The 26,239-nt window shown below is 33.1% G+C and overlaps 1 protein-coding gene across 1 annotated transcript; it reads right to left on the bottom strand.

Annotated features, from left to right (window-relative positions):
• On the bottom strand, positions 1-25,292 carry LOC137932028 ((E3-independent) E2 ubiquitin-conjugating enzyme). The gene is made up of 25 exons (XM_068775580.1): positions 24,976-25,292; positions 22,977-23,204; positions 21,801-22,043; positions 20,635-20,749; positions 19,552-19,683; positions 19,318-19,454; positions 18,359-18,531; positions 17,144-17,296; positions 15,722-15,923; positions 14,429-14,554; positions 13,831-13,931; positions 13,002-13,137; positions 12,500-12,586; positions 11,829-12,036; positions 10,732-10,922; positions 10,079-10,168; positions 9,087-9,311; positions 7,657-7,759; positions 6,987-7,089; positions 6,105-6,194; positions 4,064-4,185; positions 2,936-3,159; positions 2,201-2,398; positions 1,247-1,397; positions 1-893 (listed from the first exon to the last, which is right to left on the bottom strand). Exons 1-25 carry the CDS (start codon positions 25,198-25,200, stop codon positions 565-567), a joined length of 4,092 nt encoding a protein of 1,363 aa, XP_068631681.1. The 5' UTR covers positions 25,201-25,292; the 3' UTR covers positions 1-564.
• Between the last annotated feature and the right edge of the window lie 947 nt (positions 25,293-26,239).

The following is a 26,239-nucleotide window of genomic DNA, read 5'->3' on the forward strand; positions in this document are numbered from 1 at the left end:
TTGCAGTAAGTTAAACATTAATTTTTACAGTTTAATTTATAGTTGGTGAAGTTTTATTCGAGGTACGAAACTGTAAATTAATTTTTCACAGAGTACAAATCTTATAAGACCGTCGGCTCACTACGGAAATGTAAAAGAGCTTAGAAATCGTTAGTCAACCGTTCACAACTGTTCAATGTGGAGGGTATCTTGTGTATGTGTGAGTGAATGTACGCTTAGTGTGTGCGCGTCACATATACCTATTTTTCCAGTGTACAAATCTTATAAGACTTTTGGTTCGCTACGGAAACGTAAATATAGCCTAGATCGACATCCTCCCACAACTGTCCAACGTAGTGTTTTTATGTGTCTGTATACGCTGCGTGGGCGTATGTATGACGTAAGTAGATTTTTCACAAAGTATGAATCTCATAAGACTTGGCACGCTACAGAATGTGTAAGAGCGTGATGTAGATCGCTCGGCATTCGCTCACAACCGTCCAACGTGGAGGGTTTCTTGTGTGTGTGTGTATATGTACGCTGGGTGTGTGTGTGTGCGTGACGTAGCTAGTGGTAGGCGAGCGGCTATAAGACGGAAGGCGGGACTGCGATGTCGTTGCGTCGCAGCGCGGCGCGGAAGGCGTCGAGCGATGAGCGCAGCGTGAGGCAGAAGCCCCTGGAGGCGGGCAGTAGCGGGTAGTCAGGCGGCTGCGCGTCGGCGGCGCCTCCGCCGGACAGCAGCACGAGCGATTCGAGGCGGCGGCACAGGCCGGCCGCCGCGCCGCGCATGTGCGTCAACACTTCCTCGCGGAACGGCTCCGGCGGGTTGAGGACCATGCGCGTCATCGACTGCACCAGCTTTAGGAGCACCATCTCGTTGTACATGCGCGAGTTTTCCTTGCCTTGCTGTGTGCCTAGAAATGAATTCAACAATCCTTACATACATATTTCATTACAGTTCAACTAAAAAATATCAGATCACAAAGCTTTTGGTTATTTAATCATTTCACACTACATGTAGTAATTTTCCTTTAGTCGGATGCGTATTGCACTAATTGCGAACAGAACAGTAAATAAGTATTCTCTTTGGGTATTTTCTTCCGAATTCATTACTATTTGTTTTTGTATCGATTGTATGGATTTATTGGTAGTTAATTTTAAATTATACTGCTGGCAGAGAATTCGTCTAGGGCTAGGCATTATGTTCATCTTTTACTGTTCCGTAGCGCATGTGTTGACGCAGTTTTTAATTTAACTAGGTCCTCACCTTTCTGCTTCTCGTAGCCGGCCTCGTTGAAGTATGGCTCGGCGTTTAGTATGAGCCCCTGCAGCGACACGATGACCTGCAGCAGCGAGCTGTCCTTGCCCCACACCTCCACGCCGCGCCCCGACCACGTGCCCAACAGCGACACGCACACCTGCACCGCACAGTCATTGTATAGTACAAACGATTTTTTTTATTTGTTTATGAATATAAAATTAAGTATAAATGAATATACAAGCTGAATAGTTATAGTTGTTAGCACATTTGATGTCAATTTATATGTGAAAATAACGTGAATTAAAGTTTCAAGATTACTATACATAAAATTTATTGTTATTTACTATCTGTACAGACTTAGTGTCAGAAGTTATAAGTCTGTTTTGTCTGGTCTTCCTCCACACTTTAGGTGGTGCCGCTGGATCTTCCACAGAACAACGAAGGCAAGGTAAACCTCCCCCAGCACTCTCGTTGTGCTACAGAAACATGTGAGCACTTTGCATTGGTGCCCTCCTATGGGTTTTTTTATATTATGGCTCCTGTTATCTTGTTATCCCTCTTGTACACCCCTATCTGGTTTTGGACAGGTCTTTACATTTTTAATATGATTCCATCATCATTTATACTACAATTCTCTAACACGGCTATACCATAGTTTATTGCTTTCGCTTTTTATTAATACTGTGCTGTTTATTACCTTATTTTTATAATCTTTATCACATTTTTTCACAGCAACTTTTGAAAATGATTACATTATTTGTATATTTTTTACATTTATTTTGATATTATCTTCGTATTTTGTTTAAACGCCCTCCTCGGGCTTGCATTGTGTGGATGATGGTGCCTACCTTCAACGTCAGGGATACTTTAGCCTTATTGTAATTAACCCGGGCGAAAGGGTTAACAGAGGAAAGCAAGTTTTAATGTTGAGCTGTTGTAATTGGTGAACATGGCACGGACCTTGCCGTCCTCGTAGAGGTTGGGGTTGAGCCGGTCGCTGCAGTAGGAGTGATAGTGGCAGAGCGGTGGCGCGCGCGGGTACTCGCCGCCCAGCTGGACGTCGAACACGAACAGCCCGCCCTCGTACGGCGTGCGGCTCGGGCCCGCGATCATCACCGACAGCAGGTCGATGCGATCCTCAAACCCGCGCACCCACACCTGCTCGCAAAAATATCTTATATAAATATTACATCAATGTCCATATGTTATTTTTATAAATTTTAGTTAGAACCAAGAATACATATAGCAAGTTTAATTAGTAATCAGCAGGCCAAATACAAATACAGATGGACCACGGACCTGCAAACAAATGCAGGTCTCTACTAACCAATCCTATAAGAAATACGTTTTACGGCAGAAATAATGATCGTGATTTTTATATTTACTAGCTGACTCAGCAAACGTTGTTTTTGTCGTATGAATTATTTCTGCGGTGTATCTAATAATAACTAACTTATTTTAGGTGTATGCAGATGTGACATTTAAGTCACAGAGGCCAGTGCTGTGAACGATGAAGGAATGCGATAGTAACAAAATACTGAAAAAATATTTTTTAAAGTCCCTGGGAAAATCGGTAATATTTTTGTGCATATTTATCATCAACCTAACAGTTGATAAACACCACTACTAGGCGAATATCCCTCCACCGAGGATAGCATAGGATATTATCCCGTTAAAATTGCAAAGGTCACTGACCCCAGGTGGCAGGTCACTTTTGAGCAGTTTGATTTCGCGCTTGACGGCGGAGTAGAAGGAGCGCGGCTCGGAGGGCTGCAGCATGGACAAGCGGAAGCGGTGCGCGGCGGGGGCCGACTCCTGCACGCAGAAGCCTTCGCCCCCCTCTGCCACTTCCGTCGCCTCGCTCTCAGCTTCAGTAGTTTCAGCTGTCGCTAATGGCGCGGTGTCTGCTGTCGGAATATCTGCTTGAATTAAGAGAAAACCTATTAATTGTAATATAAACAAACATAAATAAAAATGAATTGTCAAATATTGATGCTGTGCGAAAATCACTAATGTCTCTACCAATTCATTCATTCATTCATTGTTTTCATATTTAGTCTTGAGGGAATAAATAGAAATATAGTTACTTCTTGTACCATCAAAACCACAAACTAAAATAAAACACCTGTCTTTAGCAATCAAATGTAAACGGATTGAGATTTAATGATTAGGAAACAGGAAAAAAGAAGTGTTGAGGTATAAACAAATATACTGTGTGCCTTAAAGCATCAAAATTTTATCAATTATTACTAAATTATTAAATTCTTTGCCCTTTCATTATTTTTCTAGGTACTGGGATAGGCAGAAACTTTTGAAAAGAAGTTTTATGAGGAAGCTAATGTTTAGTAAATGTTTATATTGTTAATTTTACTTTATTTTAGTAAAGGAAGCAAATACAATAAAATACAAGGATTATTTGTAATGGAAAACCAATAAAGTTTCTAATACAATTTTTTGGAAAAACATTATTGAATATCAATTGCTTAGTTGGCCTCCTCTTATCGTGCTTTTCTAATTAATGAAAGTTGAAAGCCACCACTGCAGCCTTCTTATTGCCTTTAGGAATACGTTATGGCCTGGTCAGTGAAAGAGAACTTTCAAAATTCCTTTTCCTTTAAAGTTACATAAGCCTTGTATTTATGCTATTTGCTTATATTAAGCTAGTATGTGTCAAAACCATTGTATTGCTTTTTTATGTCTGTCTGATTACACACATAACCAGAACGCATCTACAAAACCAGAATTCAAATGCTATTTGTTTCTAGAATAATTAAATTGAAACCTAATGGTATAAGAGGCAAATTAAAGAATATAAGTACTCACTCTTCGGATCGGGCGAGGCTGCGGTTGTAGTGGTGGCGTCTTTTAAGTCAGACCCAACCACCTTCTCTCCTTCTCCTTTCTCATCTTGATCCGCCATGCTGACCACTAGAGCACCATACTGACTGTAAACATATCGATATAAAATACAACTATCACGAAATTTATCTATTTATAAATATAAATAGTGTATCATCAAGAACAAAATTTGTTCTTATAAAAACAGAGAATAGCTCGAATTCAATGTTTCAAAAAAGCATGCAGATTTAGTATTAGTAGATATTTACGTACATTACACTCAGCACATATACAGGATAGTTAAAAACTATTATGTCTATAAAGGATTTACATATTCGAAATGTCAAATAAAATGCTGAACATTACCAGATTTAAAAAAGAGATTAAATATTCTAATAACTCCTAAAATATCAACAACCTAAAATTTATAAATCTAGCAAGTAATGTTATCTCAATCAGGTAAAAATATTTTGTAAAAATTACCATTCGAAAATAAGTTTAAACCTAACAAATTTACATAGTAAAGTTGACAACAGGTCTGCATTGGATAGCACCGCGTGATCCATCACATAAAACACTAGACAGGCGTTGTTTTAGTAAAATATTTCAGCTACTTATCTATAATATATACGAAAATAAAAATTCCGAAATTTAATATTTATCCATTTCACTATTATACCTTATTATACATAATATTGTTAAAGATATAGTAAAAATATCTAATTAGTCCTGGATAAGTTTTGATATTTATGTATCAAAAATGATACATAAAAACATAGTAATAAATAAAATTATTCATTCCTTAAAATATAGTTTTATATGATGTTGCAAATTTATTTACAAATTTCACACCATAAATAATTAAATACCAATAATAACAGCACATTATTATTAAGATATATAAAAATACACTGGTTTCATTCACAAGGGGTTAATTATAAACGGTTTATTCGAATTAAGAATGCCGGGAATCGTTGTCGACCACTGGCCTAGTACAAGTTAGAAAGTCAAGTTTACAATGACCAGTCAAAAGGCATGTCATGTATTATTCAATAACTATTCAGGAAATACTGGTTATAGAGCTTTTCTAGACCGTCAGACAATTCATTGCATTCTTAAATCTGTTGGCGCGAATTTATCATGCATATTATATCTTCAAACAAGATGAGAAGACAAACAGGTACTGTATGCAAGACTTACATTAAACAAATAATTGTTATGACAACACTACGCGGGAGCAACTACATGTACGAGGTTTATATAAAGAACTAATGTTTCGGAAAACAGAGAAATTAGTTTACCACTTTTTGCTGAGTCATCTACGAAATAAAACATAAAAATAAATAATAAACTAAATAAAAAGGAAATGAAGTGTAATGCGGATATTTTATTTATCAAAGTAGCTTCTTTCGTTAATTTTACAGACGTTTTATCCTTAATGATAACTAAATGAAAATTAATATAAATAGTTCGGAATACAACAAACACAGATAAAAACAAAAAGTTTAGAATGACTCGGAATAAAATATTATGTTATGAAAATTATTAATACTTATTTGTTTAATATAAGTATTGCAAAATAACTTTTAGTACATGTTACTCGAGAATAATAAAGTTTAAAAAAGACCTAGCAAGGATAATTCTTAAGGTAAACACTAATTTAATTTAAAAAAGTAATGATCATATCAGTGAATACAGAAAAACCAAAATTATAAAGATGTAACAAAAAATAAATGCAATATAGTTGTAACAGCAAATAAAATATGTATGGAAATCTGTACATACATTTGATAATTTAACATATGTTTAAGAATTTTGATTGATGATTCATCCGAATGTCGATTTAATATTTTTTATTACTCGAACCTTGTAATCAAATGTTTTGGGTTTTCTAAAGTTAATGGTGTAAAAAAAGATAATAGGGCTGTTTTATAAATATTGTATCGGAAGTATTGAGGTCTTTGTATACAGATCTCCTTACATGGAACATAAAGAGAGAGGCGTAAAACATAAAATGGAATCTCACACTGAAAAGTGGTAGGGTAACTTCTCTTCGATCGCGTTTGGATTTTTCATTAAGCTGTTAAGAAATTCGGCCAGCTCTTGCGGCCTTCTCCTGCGGAAAACAAATTACAGCCTTTATACAAAGCTTTCAAACGTTTCATTATCAATCTAAAATCTCAAAGATTACAAAGCCTAAACATTTTCTTGCTAAAATTACTATGTTTCAGCTGTAACATGAACGCCATAGAAATCAAATCAAATCTTACGTACTCAAAATAAAAACCAAAGACTACAAGCATTGAGACACTTCCAAATCGTATTAAATATATATTTAAATTATAGTTCAAAAATTAAAAAGCCGTATTAGTAAATTTAATGCGATTTTTAAAATATAGGTCCATATCAACATATTTATTTCACAAATTTTTCGTTATAAAAAATAATATTTTTTAGTAATAAATAGCTATAAATAAAAATAAAAAAATTTTGTAACACATCTAATGTTTTTTGTAATATTTGACACTTGATGTCTGCACAAGCTTTTTGCTTTCAAAGTCCATTTTCATTGGATCATTTGCTTTAGAGAGGTGGTGATAATTTATTGATTTCTTAACTTTATTTACCCTCCTTAAATTTAGATATTATTATAAATATCCATAATTATTCATTATTTTGAGGATGAGAGGGGTCTAGCTTTTGTGACCTAACATTTCCACTGTGTATAAAAAAGTGAATTTCAAGTGACATATTTTATGAACAGCCCGAATGAAAATGAGTCCTCAGTTTCAGACGTATGATCAAGCCTCTCTCGCATGTTGTCAAGGCAAACGGCTTTACGCAATTTGTCAATGTCAATGTGTTAATACATTTGTAAGCTTGTGCGAGTGCCAAAGTGGGTACGTACCGGCTGACCTCGGCGTGCGCCTTCACCAGCTGGGTATGTATGAGCGAGCACAGCTTGTAGCAAACGTTGCGCGTGGCACCATCCGCATCTGCCTCGCTCGAAACTGTACGTACATTGGGAATACAGTCAACGCCCTGAATCTGATTACCAATAAATACCCAAACACCTGATAGTTAATAAATAAATTATTATGGGATTTAACAAATATTCGACATATTTGTTAAATCTTTGTTGGTTACTTAAGAATTCTTAGCTAGATCATTTGGATCTCTGAAGACATTGTTGCACTGTAAAGATATTGTGTAGTATTGGAAATTTATTATCCATCACAAATATATTAGTATATTTGTGATGGATAATAAATGTTGGTAAAGTTGATGTCGAATATTTTTTTAAAAACACTACTGATGCTGTTTTTCCTGTATATAAATGTACTACAGTGACATTGCAAAACTAGGATATTAATTGAGATATAATATATAAGGACTTATAGTACTTGACTGTGCTCAGGTTATCTTCACTTTAAATCATCTTTGTGATTACTTGTGAATATTAAAAGAATACCCAAAAAGCACAATTTAAAATAGTATAAAATTGAGAACCCCTCACTTATAAGCCATTGACCATTAAAAATTCTTAGTTTTTTTTTTTAATTAATCAAGAAACTCACCATTGTCCGTCGACGGATTTTCAGACACCACTGCATCAGACCCTGAAGCTTGTATTGGTTCGATGTTCAAATGCAATGGTTTTTTGGGTAAATTCGCTTCCACCTGGTTAAATAATGATTATTCTAGAATATTTGCAGCTGTCTACTGCAAGAGGCCTTGTATTAACTTTAATTAACTTAAGGCCTCTTTCATGAAAACTGTCCATGCTACTTGAGCTGTCCAGTTGTTTTAAAAAAAGATGGTTGCTCATTTGTGTTCAAACCTAAATCTCGTCTTCAAAAGCAAACCAAAATTTCATGGGTATACATATTAAAGTTCCACAGAAGATATAGACCTTCCGTTCCTTAATATTAAACATAAAATTAAAAGTATATTATTAATTAAATCTTGTTATAGTGTTCAAGAGTTTCTATTAGCTCGAAATTATAACATACACATGAAACATTGTAAAATTTCAATTAAAAAGAGAAACTATGAAGTTTTTGGCCGGCTCTTCCCATCAGATCAGCATTTCCAAGCCGGTGATAGCTTTCTACATTTTAAAATGATTGACGAAACAAAATTGTGTGTAAATGTCTACTTAAATATAAAGATATTAAATTAGATTAATTATACCATAAATATATGTATGGTACGTGGTTAAGCTGCCCGTGTAATATACAAAGTTAAAATAATAAAACAAGTACCTATGACGGTTTCTTTTGAAGATCAATTATAGGAAGTAGTGAACAAAATTATAATCATGACGTTGGCAATGCTGACATCGCTCTTTTTAAAACAACACTGAGGTTATAAACACATCATATATTACAGCCGAATGCTTAGTGGCAACAACTGGATTTTAAGGTATATTTGCCTTTTGTATTTGTTTTCGTGGTATCTACAAACACACCTCGTTAAGGATGCAGTATTTCATCATGGTTCACTTATTTTTATAGCGAATAGTCCCCATATGGTACTATTAGATGGTTAGAAAGACAATCCGAAAACGGAGTCAAACCGAATTTAACCTTTCACTGTAATATAAAAAATATATAGATTACACAGGCCCTCATATAAGAATTTGAAGTTGATACAAAAAAAGTTTGGGAAATACTGCTCTAGAACATCCTGTCTGCCAATAGACAGCATAGGCCTCCTTCAAAAATTTACACGATAACCGGTCTTACCCTGCCCGCATTTAGTGATTTTTCCACGACCTTGACTATGTCATTGATCCACCTAACGGACCGTCTACTAGCTTGCGGTCGCCACTGGAGAACCTTTCAATCTCAATGGCCGTCGTTTTCACTAGCAATGTGTCCCGTAATAGCGACCTAGATTCTTCAGCAGATATCATAGCCCTTTCCATTGCTCTCTGAGTTACATTGAATGTTCCTTATAAACCCACTACTAATTCTGCAAGTCCTGTAAGTTTAATATTTCTCACCTCCATTGCTTCGACGGTGACATTGGCAGTAATAATAGCCTGTCCTTGTGTTTTATCTTCGTCGACTAGCATAGCTTCGAGAGAGGTCTCAGCCGGCTCGCTGGTGTCGTTGACGTCTAAACCGGGCTCGTTGGGTGTGAACAGGCGAGCCAGCTGCTCGTGCACGCGGCGCTCACCGGCGCGCGGTGTGCTAGCTCCGCGTTCACGTACACGCTCTAAAAGACCCTAGAAAATATTTGTATAGCGTGAAAATTAAAATTTGGTGCAAGTTTTTTTTGGTATGAATAGATCATTTTGGATTAACCTTTAGCTAAACCATGGATGATTCAATAGGAAAAGCGCTTGTCAGAACTATGTAACTTTTACGCTATTTCTCTTACAATACAATTTATTTTAATTTTAATAGACAGTATAAGCAGAACTGCTGCTAAAATCGAAAGGAGGCAAGTTTTCAGAACAACTTTTCAGAATTTTCTTTTTGCAGAAGACACAAACATTGAATTACGATTTCACCAAAAACTCGCACATATAGCCAGGTTTTTGGTTGATAAACATTCACACCTACCCGTGGATTTACTGCATTCAATACATTAAGCAAGCAAAGGAAATTTATATTGCTTCCTACAATTTAAATTTTCTTACCATACATGGTTATAAGTGTAAAAATTATGTCACATTTATATAATAATAAATTAAAATTAAAATTTCAAAACAAAAATATTTATTGACACACATTCAAATAATTATAATCAAAAGGATTCTAATCGAAGGAAATAAATATACAATAAAAGCTCTTTATTCGCCGGATATATAATATAAACATGTTTCAAATACAAAAACCGTGAATATGGAATGGTAATTTATATGGAATTAATTAATTTGGCGTCCATATTGTAAATAATGATTACTTAAAAAATATTTTTTTCAATTCTCATTAAACTTTTGATTATTATTCATATACATTAAATGATAATAAAAGGTAGTGTATTTACCAGAAAATGATCCTCATGGAAGAATGTTGTACCCATCAAACGATCAAGAAAACGACAGTCCTTGTAAAGATTCAGAAGTTTTCTCATTATCTGCAATGAAATACAAAATTTGTTCAAAGGATTTCGATTTTGAGATTGTTCAAGTAGCATTATTTAAAACTTTTGTTACATGCTTCTAATCTTTTACAATTATGTACTAACTTCAACTATTATTGTGTAAATTACAATAATTACAAGATAATTAAAAATTTTCGCTAAAAAGTAAGAATTACATTATTAATAAAAAGTTAATAATTAATGAGTCACTGCACTGAAAGCCAAACAACTATTTATAAATATCTGTATACTTTATCGAGTTATGTGGGCTTTAAGTTTCTTTCTCATGGAACAGTAAATAATATTAGTAGCATATTAAAGATTTTATTCAGCATGAATCTAATTTAGCTAGCCAGATCTAACTTGCTCTAAAATTTTCTATTGAAAGATTAAGTGGCTGAATTGACCCATAGAGTATTTAAATGAATGCATAGAAAAGCTTTACGCCCATCTTTATGTTGTCTGTAGACTGTTTACTTATTCAAGAATGATTAGGAAGAAGAGAAAGACACCGCTTCGTGATGGTACTGTCATGCATACAAGAAATAGAATGGTACCTCTTGGCTTTGCAGTGTCGGGTGTTTCGCGAACATCTCCTCGAGACGTCGCATGGCTACCCGCCCGCGTTCTATGTGCGCCGCCACTCGCGGCTCCAATAGACGGGGCACACCACTGCTGCTCACCACCACCGCCGTTGTACTGCTCACTATTTCCGGCGCATGTTCATCACTTGGACTTTCGCCTATTACTGTAACAAATAATTTTCTTTTATTTTCACCATATTAGCCGATAAGTGCCCACTGCAAGGTATATTCACGATGACTGGTCTCGCGCTTCCTGCATCCAGCGACTTTCTGTTATAGATTGTTATATTACCCTTTATGCTATATAACTACGTCATCTGTCCACCTAGTGATGGGCCTACCCACGCCCCTTCTACCAGCTTGTGGTTGACCACCAATTGCACGAACTATGTACCGCGTCTACTGCCACTTCAGATTTTAACCTGAATAAAATAGTATAATTATGATTGTCCGTAAGATATTGTCTTGCATGATAAGATCGCCCATGGTACTTTTTTTTCTTTTTTATTAAACAACTACGTATATCTTTTTTCACGTCTCCAAATAAGTATGTAACGTAGCTATGCAAACATGTTACCTACATGACCTTAGTAGATTGACAAGTTGCAATGTCAGTCGACAGGCCACATAGCGCCAGTCAATCGTTCAGCTTTGGGAGTCCTATAGCCGAAATGATGCAAACATGATTCAACCCACACTGATAAGAATAGAGAAAAATGATTTTTAGATAAGCGAGCTTAATAGACGATCAACTATTTTCTACGGGTTTTATCTATATTATTCGAAGTCTAAGACAATGCGACCTTAAAATATGGGACATTAAGACATTATCTAAGAAAAAATGTTTTACAACTTAGATTATACTTTTTATTTGTCATAAACATATAGGAATTTTGAATTGAACCTCAAAATTAAAATCATATTCAATGGCCGTCGGCCTTGTAAATCTGCTATATTTTTCTGACCTCAAAACATCAGAGATATCCATTAAAAAATATTTCACCTCCTGATCATGACTAAATTGGTACAAAATTTTTTCTCACGACATAGAATTATAAATTTGTCAGTACCAGGTAAGCTGATCTTCCTCCGGCCGAATGGAACGGGCAGTTGTGGGAAAAGAGCAGGTTGAGCTGGTGGAGGTTGTGCGGGCTGTGCAGGCGTGGTGTCGGGGGTACGTGGCTCGTCCCGCGCCGAGCTCTGCGTCTCCCAAGAGTCTTCTGAACCGGATCCCTCTGAGCCCCAAAGTTCGCCCTCTTCAGAGTCGTATTCACCAACCTGCAAAAAAGATATAGATATTTTTTCAGAATACTAAATTTATTTTTATTTGAGCTACTCTTACCTTTACATTATCTATTTAAATAATAAATTAGTTTTTTTGTGACAATAGGCTAGCCAATGTCGATAAATAATACACAAAATTATATTTCACATAATTACTAGTTCAACCTATCTATAATTAGTTCATTTATAATAAACTAGTAAATAATTTGAATCAATAGATGACCTTTATAACAATAAGTAAAAATTATTAAAAATAAAAGGGACTATATACTCCAGAGAAACAAGCCTACATCTAGATTAAGTTAACATTGGGCTTCTTAATTTCATTTAATTAATCATGATTGAGAACTAGAGTAACAAAGAGAGAATGTAACCGAATTTAAAAAGTAAATAGTATGATTTTAATTAAAATAAAAATAACTGCTATTATATTACAAAATTAAAATAATTTACATACCTTATACAAATCTTGTGGCCAACACATGCTTGTATGGCCATCTACCCACCATACCTTCACACGACCTGATGGAAAGTTGTCGATGACCTAAAATACAAAGTTAAATTCATAAATATTAATAATTCTAAATTATATTCAGTTCTTTAAAAAATTAAAAAAATACTATTATATTTTGTAGGATTTTTGGAGTGATATGGTAATGAATGAATTACTCTACTGTATTAATGAGATTGAAAAAGCGACCACAAAAAACCCACACAATTTGATGTCAATATATGGGGAGTATGGTATGATTATAATTTCTGTATAATTCGACTCTACTGGAATTCTTCCCATAATATATGAGTGGTCACTATAAATGAACCTAAGTGAATAGTATGAATTTAAAATACACGAAAAATCCAACTCTGGAAGTTTTATATTTTAGTCTAGGAACATCTAAACCAAAAGATTAAAAAAGAAATATATTAATGACATCTAATATTTTTAATTGAGTTTGTACCTGTCCAGCAGTACAGTTAGCATCTTCTCCTGTGAAGTTCGCAACCCTGATGACGACGGTGCCAGGGCGGTACTGGAAATCTGGGTGGTCTTTCAAGTCGTACACACTCATTTCGCTTTCGTTCAACATTTGTGGCCTGTTAAGAAATACAACGTAAGAAAAAATATATATATAAAGAGCGATATCAAATGTACATTAAATAAGAAAAGGACTAATATATAGTTATTTCTGTTATATAGCAATAGTCGTGCAATGAAGTGCACCGCTCGTCATCCCGCTGATAAATGCGCATGCGGCAAACAATGCGAATTACACAACCACCACCGTTAAATCACTCGACACGTGTATCACCCCTCCACGAATATTAGTCCTTTTCTTACTTAGAATGGACTTCCGCAAAATAACGCCTTAATCTATTAGAAATGTACAATACTTATAAGTTATCATCATCATCATGTCAGCCGACAGCGACCACTACAAGTTCTAGGCCTCCCAATGATCGACATAATGACCATGTCTTGCGCTGCTAGCATTCAGTAACTTCCCGCGACTTTGACAACGTGGTCGGTCTACGTAGTGAGCGGCTTACACACGCCGCTTCTACCGAGCCGTGATCACCACTCCAAAGCCTTTCTTGCCTAACGCCATCGGTTGTACGAGCGATATGCCCCGCCCCACTTTAGACACTTCAGACGATCAATTCTTCGGGCTAAGGTGAACTTTGTTATTCTGCTCCTTATTATATTAAGTACAGATAATGAAAAAGTTTTTTTTTTTTAACGTAATGCAGGCAAGAGTAATTGGCAAGCTAATTATTTCAAGTACTTACACAGGCTCATCGGCGCTAGTGTAGGTACGGTACCAGTTGACGATCGCAGTCCGACCGTGGTGGTCCACACGCTGCACTACGCCGTATTCCCTGTGCTTCAGCTTAAAAAATTTCAAATATTGTATTAAAAAAAATTGATGTCCCTAGTTCCATAATTCATATTTGGCGCTGTCAATTGACATTTTGAAACTTTTACATCTGCGTTAAAACTCGGACTCGTGGATTCAGATTTCGCAAGTCAATAACACTTCAAAGGTTTTATAGCAGTATAACTACATTAATTTCATCAGAAAATTTAAAATGATTTAAACAAACACCATAGCTGCATTACAAACTATGGTAATAAATTTTATATATTATTGACTTATTACTTATAGACAACTTGCTACTCCTTAAGCAGCCAGTCCATGTTTTTGTGTTTAAAGCTCACTGCTTTGTTTTTAGACATCATAGCCATGTAAGCCTATGGTCAAGGTTGATAAATATATCTATCTGCATGAGTTAGTGTGTTTTCTCCAAGGTGGACGAGATCACACCATGCTTGTTTACAAGTAAAGTTAATATGTATAAGGATAATTGAAGAATTTTCTTCACTCACCTGCTGATTCTCCTCGACATTGGCCGCTCCGCTGACAACAAAATCACCAGGGAAACATTCTTGACCATCCAAATGATGAATAGGATACAATTGGGTTGATGGTATACCCATTTCTATAGTGCCATCCTGTAAAATAAAAGAATAAGATTTTAAAATGGAAGTTGTGGTCTGATGTTAGAGTGCATATGTGTAATATGTGTTCCCTCATGATCTACTCGTTTTTTTTTCACTTGTCTCTTCTTTCTCTGCAATATAAGTGTTAACACTTTGCTGTCCGCACGTCCATAATTTTCATTTTTTTTTATTACTCTTTCTCCTTTCCTTCCTCATCTACATTCCTAATAACTCAGCATACATTCAATTATTTCCTTTTTTAGATCTACCAATTACTTACACATCTACTAGATGTTTATACACTCTCACATACAACACTGGTGTTGATGCTATTCGTGTCATAGGCGACAGTGGATGTATAAGGTTGCATGATACATATCTCGAAGACAATGTAGACAGCTTATGTCGTGTATGTGTCTGTGTGTACAATGTTAGCGCAGCTAGTAATGTTTGTGTCTGTTAGCAGGTGTACACTGCACACTCACAAAATATTGAATATAATGAGTACGGAGTTGGTAGTCACTCTCTGATATATACGGACGATGAGATGTGCGAGGGTGCAATTGACACGACGCACAGAAGATATTCGAGAATAGTCCCCTTGACATTTATTTGCCTTTCCCATCTATGCATTCACATACCTATTGTTAAAAATGTCACCTAGTCTAGTAATATTAGTTAAAGAACCTTAATTTTCTAAATATTTAATATTTTTATTAACTGCCGCAGTTTCTTTTCAAATCAATTTTTCATTAGCATAGATATTTTTATTCATAAATTAACTATTTAAACGGAAAACATTGCATAAACAGGAGTAAGAGAAAAGCTATTTAATAACTGTTTTTTATTACTAATTTTACAGTCAATAATACTTTAATTTAACACTTTACTAATGTAGGTCAGTTTGTATCTCGAGCCCTGAGTTATATCAAATTGTGACAGCCTCGCAATGCTTATAATAGGTTCAACAATTCTAAATAAAGAATGTAGGTCAGAACTTTATAACGGAAATTAAGATTAAAAATATTTTTTATAACGCTTAAGATAAAAATTTGATATGTATTTATAATGATAAACTGTGGTTTGTTAGTTTGTTATACTCATTCCAGTTTTTAACAAGTAAACACTACTAGTACTCGTGTGTGTGTTTGTGTATGAGTGTGTGTACGTTGCACTCGCCTGCCAGACGACGTTGGCGCGGCTGGTCGTGTGCAGCGTTTCGACGACGACGCGCTCCCCGGCGCGCGGCGGGGGGGCGGGCGGTGCGCGGCGGACGGTGCGCTTGAGCCGCTTACCGCGCAGCAAGCGCACCGCCAACTGCGGCGACCGCTTGCCGCGCTGCGACGCCGCCGAAGAGCAGCGCGACGACCACGTCGCACCACTACACGCAACACATCGTTACACATCGGAATATTATTTTAGTCCCCCGTCATCATCATGTCAGCTGATAAACGATCACTGCAAGGCATAGATTCCCCACAGACTGACGACAGCGCAAGTGTGACTTTGCAGTTTGTACCGACAAACATTTTTTTGCAAATATTAATATATTCCTGTATTTAATAGCAATGGCGTTTTAAATAGTTCGGTTTGTTTCTACATATATAAATGCCAATAAGAAAAAAATATATTTCAACTATTTTGTGCGGTAAAGGTCTCTAACATTCAAATTTGTACGCCCGTATCAAAAGAACTACACACAAACTTTTTTATACGTGTTATATGTTACGCAGAGCAAAATGCAAAAAAAATCGTATGTCGACATTTACTGTAAATTTGAAGATATGTTCAAACACTTTCAAAAATCGTGCAAGATGAGAACACACTAAAAACGATTCATTTTATTACAAAAAAAAATTAAGCTGGTGTACAGTGAAAAATCAAAGTTTAAAAAATAAATTAGCTACTATAAATGTTAATAACAATCTGCACCTTTATTGCAGACAGGTCCAAAAATGTTATCATCAGTAGATATAATAAATATGTCTAGCACAAGAATATTTAAAACAACGTGGCTTTGAAGAAAATTCTTAACGGCTTTTATTGGTTTTCTCTTTCGTTATTTATTAACGGATGGTATTTTTTTTTGTTTCTCAGATGGTTTTCATAATTCTTAATATCCAGCTGTAGAAAACTTTAGGTTTCGTTGAAATTTTAATGCTCGTTAAAATTATTTTTTGAATACATTTTAATGTCTATTTATTGTATTTATGAACCACGTTATTTTAAAATCGTGTAAACAAATATTCAAGTGTACTCATGTTTACATGTTTTTAAATAGTTTATGAAAATCATTTACATTATTTTTCTCTTTTCCCAGAACATCTCTGTAACGCAAATATTTAATCTTGGCTATAATTAATTAAATATACAAGTGATTGTTCGTGTTTTATTTTATTATTATTTAGGCGGCCGTTTAATATTGTTTTCTGTTTTTATTATAGTTATTAAATATAGACTATCATAATGTTGTCCTAAATACTGACTTTGAAGACTTTATTGAATAGATAAATGTTTCATTGCAAAGTTATAAATATAGTAATCTGCTGATAAATAAATAATTATTAAACCTTTAAATTAAACCAAAAGAACATTGCTTGCCTGTCTGTATCACTACCATCACTGCTGGTGTTCTCCCAGTTGTCTGAGTCATCATCGTTAAGGCAGGAGTCTCCGGTCTTGTTGTCTCCATTGAGTAGCTGGCTGTCTTCCTTCGCTGGTTCAGGGCTGCAGATGTGGGATTTGCTTAGCCCACTTAATTATAATTAGAGTTTAATATACTACTGGAAACATTTTTTTACTATAAACACATGCAATCAGTACCTACAGCACAGACAAACTAATGGAATAAATTTAAATAATTATAACAGAAAATTGATTTTCTAAAGATGAATGTAGAGACTATTAAAGTTACGTGGATTGTGCGCCGTAATTGTATTGCGAAAAAAATGTGGAAATGCGCACAAAAGTAGTCATTAAACTAATATGGGAGTGAATCTATAGCTCTTTTGCTGACAAAACACTGTATAAAGCAATCTTTGAAAGATGACACATAATTTATTCTTTCTATTAGAATGCAAAAGGCCAATAACTTATGGCAGTACAAAGTGTGAAGGGCAAATAGCAAACAATAATACATATTATCATTGCATTATATATTAGTTTTGAAAGCATTAATTTTTCGAAAGGGTGTACATACTTTAATTGAGAGCAAATGTGGTATACATTCAAACCTTTCAAAATTTTATACCCATTTCCAAACACCCTTCATAACACAGAATAAATATAAACTATGAGAGCACCACAGACAAGAAAATAAAAAAAAAAATGGTTTGTGTGTATCTACACATGCTTGTAGCAATAAGTTTTCTAAAAAGAAAGGTTTTCATTTCATTATATTGCTGCTTGCTAATTAACTATTTTAATTGAAGCATGCTTGTGGTATGTTGTCTTTTACTGTAATGGAACACCAATAAATAATACCAATGATTTATAACACATGAAAAATGCACATGATCAAGAATTTAAAACAAGATATAATAAATTACTCATAACTTGTATTGTTATAGTCCAGTCTTATTAACTACGTGAATCTTAGCTAATTGATAATCATATAATAAGTTGGTATGTAATACCCATAGGGCTACTTCACATTTATGGAATACATTACAATACATTATCAATGTGTATGTAATGTAAAGTTTTGCAAATATAGCAAAACTAAAATATACGTCATACTAATTTGTTATAACACTTAAATACCTTATAATACTTTTAAAATTACTAATGACTATTTGTAAGTGGAGTTGAGTTTACCTAATGCCGGAGTCGTTTTTCTCCTCTGTGGCCGTATCTTCCTGACTGCTTCCCACTGGTATAGTTACATCAGCACTTGGTTCGATTTTGATGCTGGGACAGTTGGCATCAGCCTTCAAAGCCTCATCAAGTGACTCTAATTTGTCATCCGCCGTATCCACATCCATTTCATTCTGAAAATAAATATATACTATTTAGTTTACTATACATGATTATAACTATTTAACATCTGAAAATAGATAATAAAAAGAAAAACAAAACTAAAAAAAAAAGAAAAAAGAAAAGCTAAAAATTATCAGCCATGTGGTTTAACCTTTTTTGTACTAGGTTTCCTCTTAATTTACTCGATGTCTCCAATTGAAAGGGATTTCATTTAATTGAATAGTATCAAATCAAAATTAAAACCATCGTCAATTGTGTTACAAATAGTTTACAAAAAACTCGATAATAGCTTTTTTACCCATTCGAATAATTTATTTTTGAATATTTTTTCATATTTTCATCAAGACAGGAAGATAGTTTTTATTGAAAGGATTGAAATATTTATAGAAAAATGGTTACAAATTACACTTTTCTCTTCTCATACAAACTGTCAAAAAATTGAAGTCCATTAAAAAAAATATATAGTGTTCATTATTACTAAATTCTTACTGTGTGATTTTTTATCCTGCATAATTGTGTTTGTTTTAAAGACATTAAAATTAATAAATATAGTCATCCCTCCATAATATTTTATTTTTTTCTGGACTATAACAGGCTGATACTTTGACAATGCATAGTGATTTGCAGCTATATTTTTTTAAAAATAGAAGCTTTTCGCATAAACCAAACCAACCAAACCAAAGATAAATAACTAAATTATTGAAAGATAATTATGAGAAGCTTCCAAAGCACAATGTGTAAATCATTGTTAAAAGTTTAAACAAGAAATTAATTAATTCTATGTAAATAATACATACATCAGTGGACTTTAGTTTACGATGTGACGACGCACGTTTTTTAGGTCTTGAAGGCAGGTGTTCGGCCGAATTTGTATCAGTCTTTGAGGGTTTCTTCACTGGCTTCGTCTGTTTACGAAGGTTCCTGTAATACTTGCCTGTAAAAAAGATTTTTTTGTTAAATTCTTATGATGAATATATTCATCCAGTGGGAATTATTATAAAGTTCTGTTTTATGACTTTTGTTGTACTAACTTTGGTGTTTCCTCCACTGTTTTTTACTAATAAAGGTGTCTTCTGGACCAATGGTCAGGAAGTTTCTGTCGCCTACCTGCAGTGTGCACGGTTCAAAAACGTTGAGGAGTTTCAAATTTTTCAAATCTTCACCTGTTGATAATTACAAATACAATATTGATTTAACAAAATTTTATCATTGTTAACAAAACTAAAGACTATTATCTCCAATTAGTATTACTATTACATACTTAAGGTATTTAAAATTGTCATCCGACAATTATTATAATCTTTTATATAAAAAAAAACATTAATTATTCCTCAGGATACATTCAAAAAGACAAAATCGTGTTGGTACAACGTTTTTACTTTGAAGAGAATTTTCGAAAGATTTCTTTTGGTAAATTTAGTCGACGTATTCTCAAAAATCAAAAATACCCAAATTGAAATATGTAATTGTAAATAAACTGGTTTTACAAGCATTCTTTTGTCTACCTACATCTAGGCGACTCTCCTCCGAATATTTGTCCTAAACTAAAAAGTCGAAATGGTTTACTTATATAATATTATAACATAAATTGTCTGCTATATGTACTTCAAAATGATCTTGTTAACTAAAAATTTAATAAAATTATGATTATAACCATTGAATTAGCAAAATATTGACACATTTTTAATAGTAGGTACGGTAATGTCACAAATACAGTTTTAAACCAGGAAAGTTTTCATTTTATGTGATAAGACAGTTTTATCGGCTATATACGAGTATATGTACTTCGCACACTGCACGAGTTTAATATTGTATATTTATACATGTGAGTCCTTAGCCATATGACTTGGATAAACAATTGGCTGTACGGGAAATAGATAGCTAAAGACCATAGTGATGATGATCACCTATCCGCAGGTCCGAGTAAGTTTAGACAATAAATGGATTCTTTTTCAGCACTGCCCTGTGAAAAGCAGGGGATCGGATGGCATATAAAAGATGGATACAACTATCAGAAATGAAGAAATAACTAAAGTGTACAACAGAACAAAGGTGTGTGTAACAGAATAAAGGTTCTACATAACTATCAAGATAAGTGTTCTAAAATTAAATACCTTCAACAAGGAACTTAGGCTGCTGTGGTGCATTGGTGTCTGTAAGGTGAGTGCACAGGGCACGACACTGCCAATGCACACTCACACTCTCTGTTACCACCGCTTCTACTGTGAACTATAAAGTAAAAACCTAATAACTTTAATAAGAATTTTATATATGACCTCACTAGAAATAACATAATTTATTAACTGTACAAAGTATATCACAACAACACTTTGGTCATTACTGCAGAAGAAACATAAAGATGAGTTTACATGAAGTAACTTTGTAATAGGTGTGCAAGCATCAATTTTGGCATTTTTTATGTTTTGGAAAAATATTAAACAAAGACCTATACAGGAATACGTCAAAATACTGGTTAAATAGATATCAATATTAAAATATGTTGTAGACAGTAGGATAATCAACAGGTACAATCAACTAAGATCAGCATCCACATCATACAAACAACAGATGCATACAAATAGATTGACTTGTTATCATTTAGTTAATAAGATAACTTGTCATTTTCAAATATCAACTGTTTCCAAGGAATATAGTCGGGGGTGGTCTTGAAGGATGAACCAATTTTGAAATAAAATAAATGAATCTTTAAAACATACTTTAAATAAAATATATTATGAATAAATAATTCTTATTATAAATTCTTTGTTGTTTTTATAATCTATTTTTGTACAGTTTCAATCTATTTCTTAATATACTTTACTTAAAACTGGAATATGCTTAGCGGGCTTATTTAATGCAACCCTATATGTCTGTTTCACTTTTGGATCTACATTATACGAGTTGACTTTCTTCAATATCTAGACTATATTTTTTAACATTCTGACTGCACAGCTTGACTAAGTAAAAAGATACCGCAGTTTTTTCTTGAAAACTTCCTACAAGGTCTTTTTTTTAGAACTAGATAAAAAATATTATACATAAATCATATATGTTTTGTGTAGGTCTTGGGTGATATGCCTAAGCAATCATTACTACACAATTTGATTATCTAATGTGAATTATTAAACAATAAAACAAACACGTTTTACTAACAATGTAATCACTCACTTATCTTAGACTGATATGATATAACAGTGCCTCGTTAAGAGAAATTAACACATAAAATAAACATAATTGCTTTAATTAACATTGGGTTTCAATTCACAATTAATTCACTTACCTTATGGTCATGCATCTTATGTTTCCTTGCAGCTTTCATTTCCTTGGTAACATGAAGCCAGTTGGCATTGTCTAAGGAGCCCAGAGGTCCGTAGACTACTTGGCCTGGGTAGAACTCGGATGAGGAATAAGGTGTTGATCGACGTCTGCGCATGGAGTAGTCTTCTAGAGGACAACTGTCAAGGTCTGGATATTCCAGGCGAGAACCATCAGCTGATACAAGACGAAGTTTACTATGAACAGCCTGGAGATGAAATTTGTTTTAAATAAATCTACATTGTTTGTGTATTTAACTATAAATATTATCCTATTGTATATCTGATTACTTCAGTGATACATGTGATGAATATAGTTGCACTAGAACAGAATAGCTTTGACTAGCATGGAAGGTAAATAATGTTATCACTAAATATCTCTAATTTATTTTGAAAAGTTTTTGTTAAGACATTAACTATAAGCTAAACATTAAATAAAAAAAAATAAGTGAGGACAGTAAGAAATGGAAATAACTATGCAAAATAAAAATTGAAACCTTTTATTCAAGGTAGTTCATGACAAATATAACAATAAGCCATCCTTTAAAACTATAAAAACAATTGCTAAAAAATGATAACTGTTAATATACTTTAAATTATTTTCTTAACAATATTAAAATTTAATTTAGTTAAATTTTTTCGTAATATAAGATTATTACCTACTATAGCTGCAGTTTCATTCTAGGGTAGGTATGGTGTTAACAATAAAGCTTAAAAGGTCTTTAAAAATGGATATCTTTAAGACTAGTATAGAGTATGTTATTTAAATAAAGAATTAAAATTTTCTTAGTTTAATAATTTGTAACTAAACTCCTACTGTCAGTTTATTTAAAAGCATTGAAGAGCAAAATTCATGGTATACAATTATAACAATTTTATCTACCTTATTATTTTATAACTATTTCAAACAGAAAAGTATAAGAAGGTAATTTACTCATTAATATTTAATGAAATATAGAAAAGTTAATGGATTAACAAATTATGGATCAATATAATTATTGATATATACTTTAGATACTTTTTTAATGAAAAGTAACTTGTGTATGTCCAAGTTTATAGTATAGTTTTTATTCTATAAAAAATTGATATTATTTCAGTATCAAATTTAATTCCCTTAAATCTTTAAGGTAATAGTTACATACCTTTGAGGTTCCAACCCATGAATCCAGACATACAGCAAGGTCAGGTGTGAATTCTTCTAGTGGTTGAAGTCTTTCACTAGCAACACTTGGTATCACATGTTTAGTTCCCACAATCTGCAATGCTGCTGTCATCACTATATCACGGCAATATCCGCGTTGTGTGTCCTTTCCAGCTATAAGGCGGCGTACAACATCGCCTGGCATCAACGAACGGTCTGCTAGGCCAACCTACAATGCATCACAATAGTACATTTAACAGTTCCACAAAAGTGATATTCACTCAAAAAAATGAACATTAACAAAAAATGAAATCTAATATTAGCAGCTGCTATTTATACCCAGGCTAGGCTTTGGGTACCCATAACTGCTTCTCCCATTGACAGTCCAGTGGTCCTCTACCCTTGTTTGCGACTCTATAGAGCATACATGTAAGCAACTTAAAAATCTGAAGACCAATTACAAATTGACATTACTCTTTCAGCCAAAATTTCTAAAGACACCCTTAAGCTGAATCATAAAGAGCTATATACTAATAACATTTCATTATAGTAATATTGTTAAACTTTTGTATACAATCTGGACACAGAAAAATGTAACCATTTTTAATTTAGAACATAAAAAAAATGATTTTAATTTTAGTATTGATATAAAATTTAATCAGCACATACTACCTTTCATTAATTGTTATAAACCTTTATAAGAAGGAATGACTGATCTATAATGTAATATATTTCATTTATATAATGTACCTTAACATCGAAAATTAGTCAATTAATGTTGATACAAAGAATTAAGATTTATTTAAATTCTCTTTTTCTTTTACTTATCTGGTTTTCATTATGTAATCATTGCATAAGCCTTTCACTAGCTAATAAGTATACATTCCAATTTTAGTAATTACTTTATTATTATGATCTGAAGTTAAGGAACAAAATAAGAACAAAGTAAGTTGGTTTAATTTTTTAATGATAAAGATTTACCATTAGAGTATCACATTTTCTCCAAACACACTTGTTATTATAAACATAATATTTAATAAACACAAAATATTGTTACACTGTTGAAAGTTACTTTCATGTAAGGCATTTGTTAGCTACTTTTATTAAGATAATGCCATCTCATGTTTCTCATGCTATATGCATATATATTATCAGTGCACCATAACACCTATGTTTAATAAAAAACTTTTTTGTCACATTTCTCTAACATAAAAAAGATGCATGTCTTTTGAAATTCAAAACTGTTGTTTTATAGTAGATACTGACAGAATAATAATAAATTGTAAAATATTTTTTTTAACATTTTGTAACTATTCCACATAGTATACAAATACTTTGTATTAGAAATATTTATTATAAAGGCAATACAAAGCTGGCTGTTGCTTAAACATATGTTATTCATTTTATTTTGAATATTGTTGCAATAAAAGAATATATCAAATCAAGTAATGGTTTATTAGGGAAATGAATGCTCTTCTATAGAATAAAGTCTAACAAGAAAAGTGTTTTATAACAATCCTATTAATGGGTAATATATTATTTTGAAGAGAAAAATTTATCTTGATAGTTTTAATTTTATAAATTTATAAATCTTACAAACCACAAACTTGCACAATATTGGCAATAATTTCAATTTAATTTGTCATAACACATTTGAAAAGTTATGCTATTAAATTTCATAATAAGTGACAAAATGAGAAATGTTAGAATGTTACTTGAATCTTCTGACATCAAAATGTTGAATAAATGATATATTACCTAGAAATCAATGCAATTTTATGAAAATAAGGGCTTTGTTTTATTCTGTATGTGGGTACTTATATCATAGGTACTTGATTTTATTTTATGCTTGTTAAAATGCACTTTTGAGAAAAACATCATTGTCAGACGTAATAAATCTTGTCGAAGCATTCTAACATGCTATGCTAAGTTTTCAATACCACACTCCGAATCACAAATGAAGTGCCCAGATGTTTTTTTCAGATTTGACAATCACTTACCGATTTTTCTGAAATTACTCGCTCGGTTCCCGAAGGATGCCACACAACACGAATTTCGCCTTTTTGGATAGGAGTTTCAATTTCGCTCTCCTGGTCGCTGGAGTTCGCTTCGTAGTTTTCAAGTACTAGACCGAATACAACTTGGCCGCGATTGTTGATTTTATATACTTCATCTTCGTAAAAATATTGGAAGTCAGTAGGAGAGCCTGGATTTTGCCCCGCCATATTGACGGGAATTATCTAAAGACACAAATAATTTTGTTTTTTACGTGATTATGTTCTTTCTGACAGCTGATTGCAATGTGTGGCGCATGCGTCAATTAATTATGCAACGGAAACGCCACCGTGCGGATTTTCATGCAAAAAATTACACTAACGTTCCATTACTCATCGTTTTGTCGGTTTAGATAAATAAATGTGTTTTGTCAATTAATAATTGTACATACTATGAAATTTTGATATATATATTTTTAATTTTACTTTAATGAAAACAATTGACAACTCTTAATTTAAATTTTTGACGATGGAAAATGGTAGATTTCATAGACTTTTTGTTTATCTCTTTTTTATTATTTAAACATGTTACTAATCAAAATCAAACCTTAAATTTGATGCATATGAAATAACTGCACAATTTAAATATATGAAACTGTGAGAGAATCACCTTGCCTGTAAAAAGTTTGCGGATAGATGAGTTTTGGGTTCAAAAAACTGTAAAAGCAGAAAAAAACAACAGCATTGAAAGAATATAGTTATAGATAGACGTCATAATAATTTTAACCTTAACTTATAAGACGTAAAAGTCAAAATTTAATGTAGTTCCAAAAAAGAGTACGTTTGTACCTTGAAAGTTTCTAAGACTTCCTTACTATTTAAAATCTTAGTTGAACTCTATAAACAAAAAATTAGTATGATGGATGAACAGCGTTTTAATAATTTTGGGTGTAATGGCAGGTGTATGGTTTTTTCTATTATATTTTCTCTGAATTCTTTTTCTGCCTAATTAATTTAAAACTAAGTTACCAATAATACATTTGACTTATATTATGTTTTTTTAGTCAAAATATCTTTTCTTATACGTATATGTATTTCTACAAATACGTGTTTTCTAAGGTCAATATTCATTAATCATATTTGTATTGTGAAATAAGTAGTTTTACATTACAGTTGAGCATTTGTTTACATTTTTCACAATGTATACAGCGAGTCAACTTTATTTACATCGATAATCTGTCATAGTGTACAAGGTACAGTTGTGTCACTC

Source organism: Battus philenor, unplaced genomic scaffold (assembly GCF_028537555.1).
Source record: "Battus philenor isolate CCGP_79_NKW_IND1 unplaced genomic scaffold, ilBatPhil1.0.hap1 SCAF_9, whole genome shotgun sequence".
In the NCBI taxonomy this organism is placed as follows: domain Eukaryota; kingdom Metazoa; phylum Arthropoda; class Insecta; order Lepidoptera; family Papilionidae; genus Battus; species Battus philenor.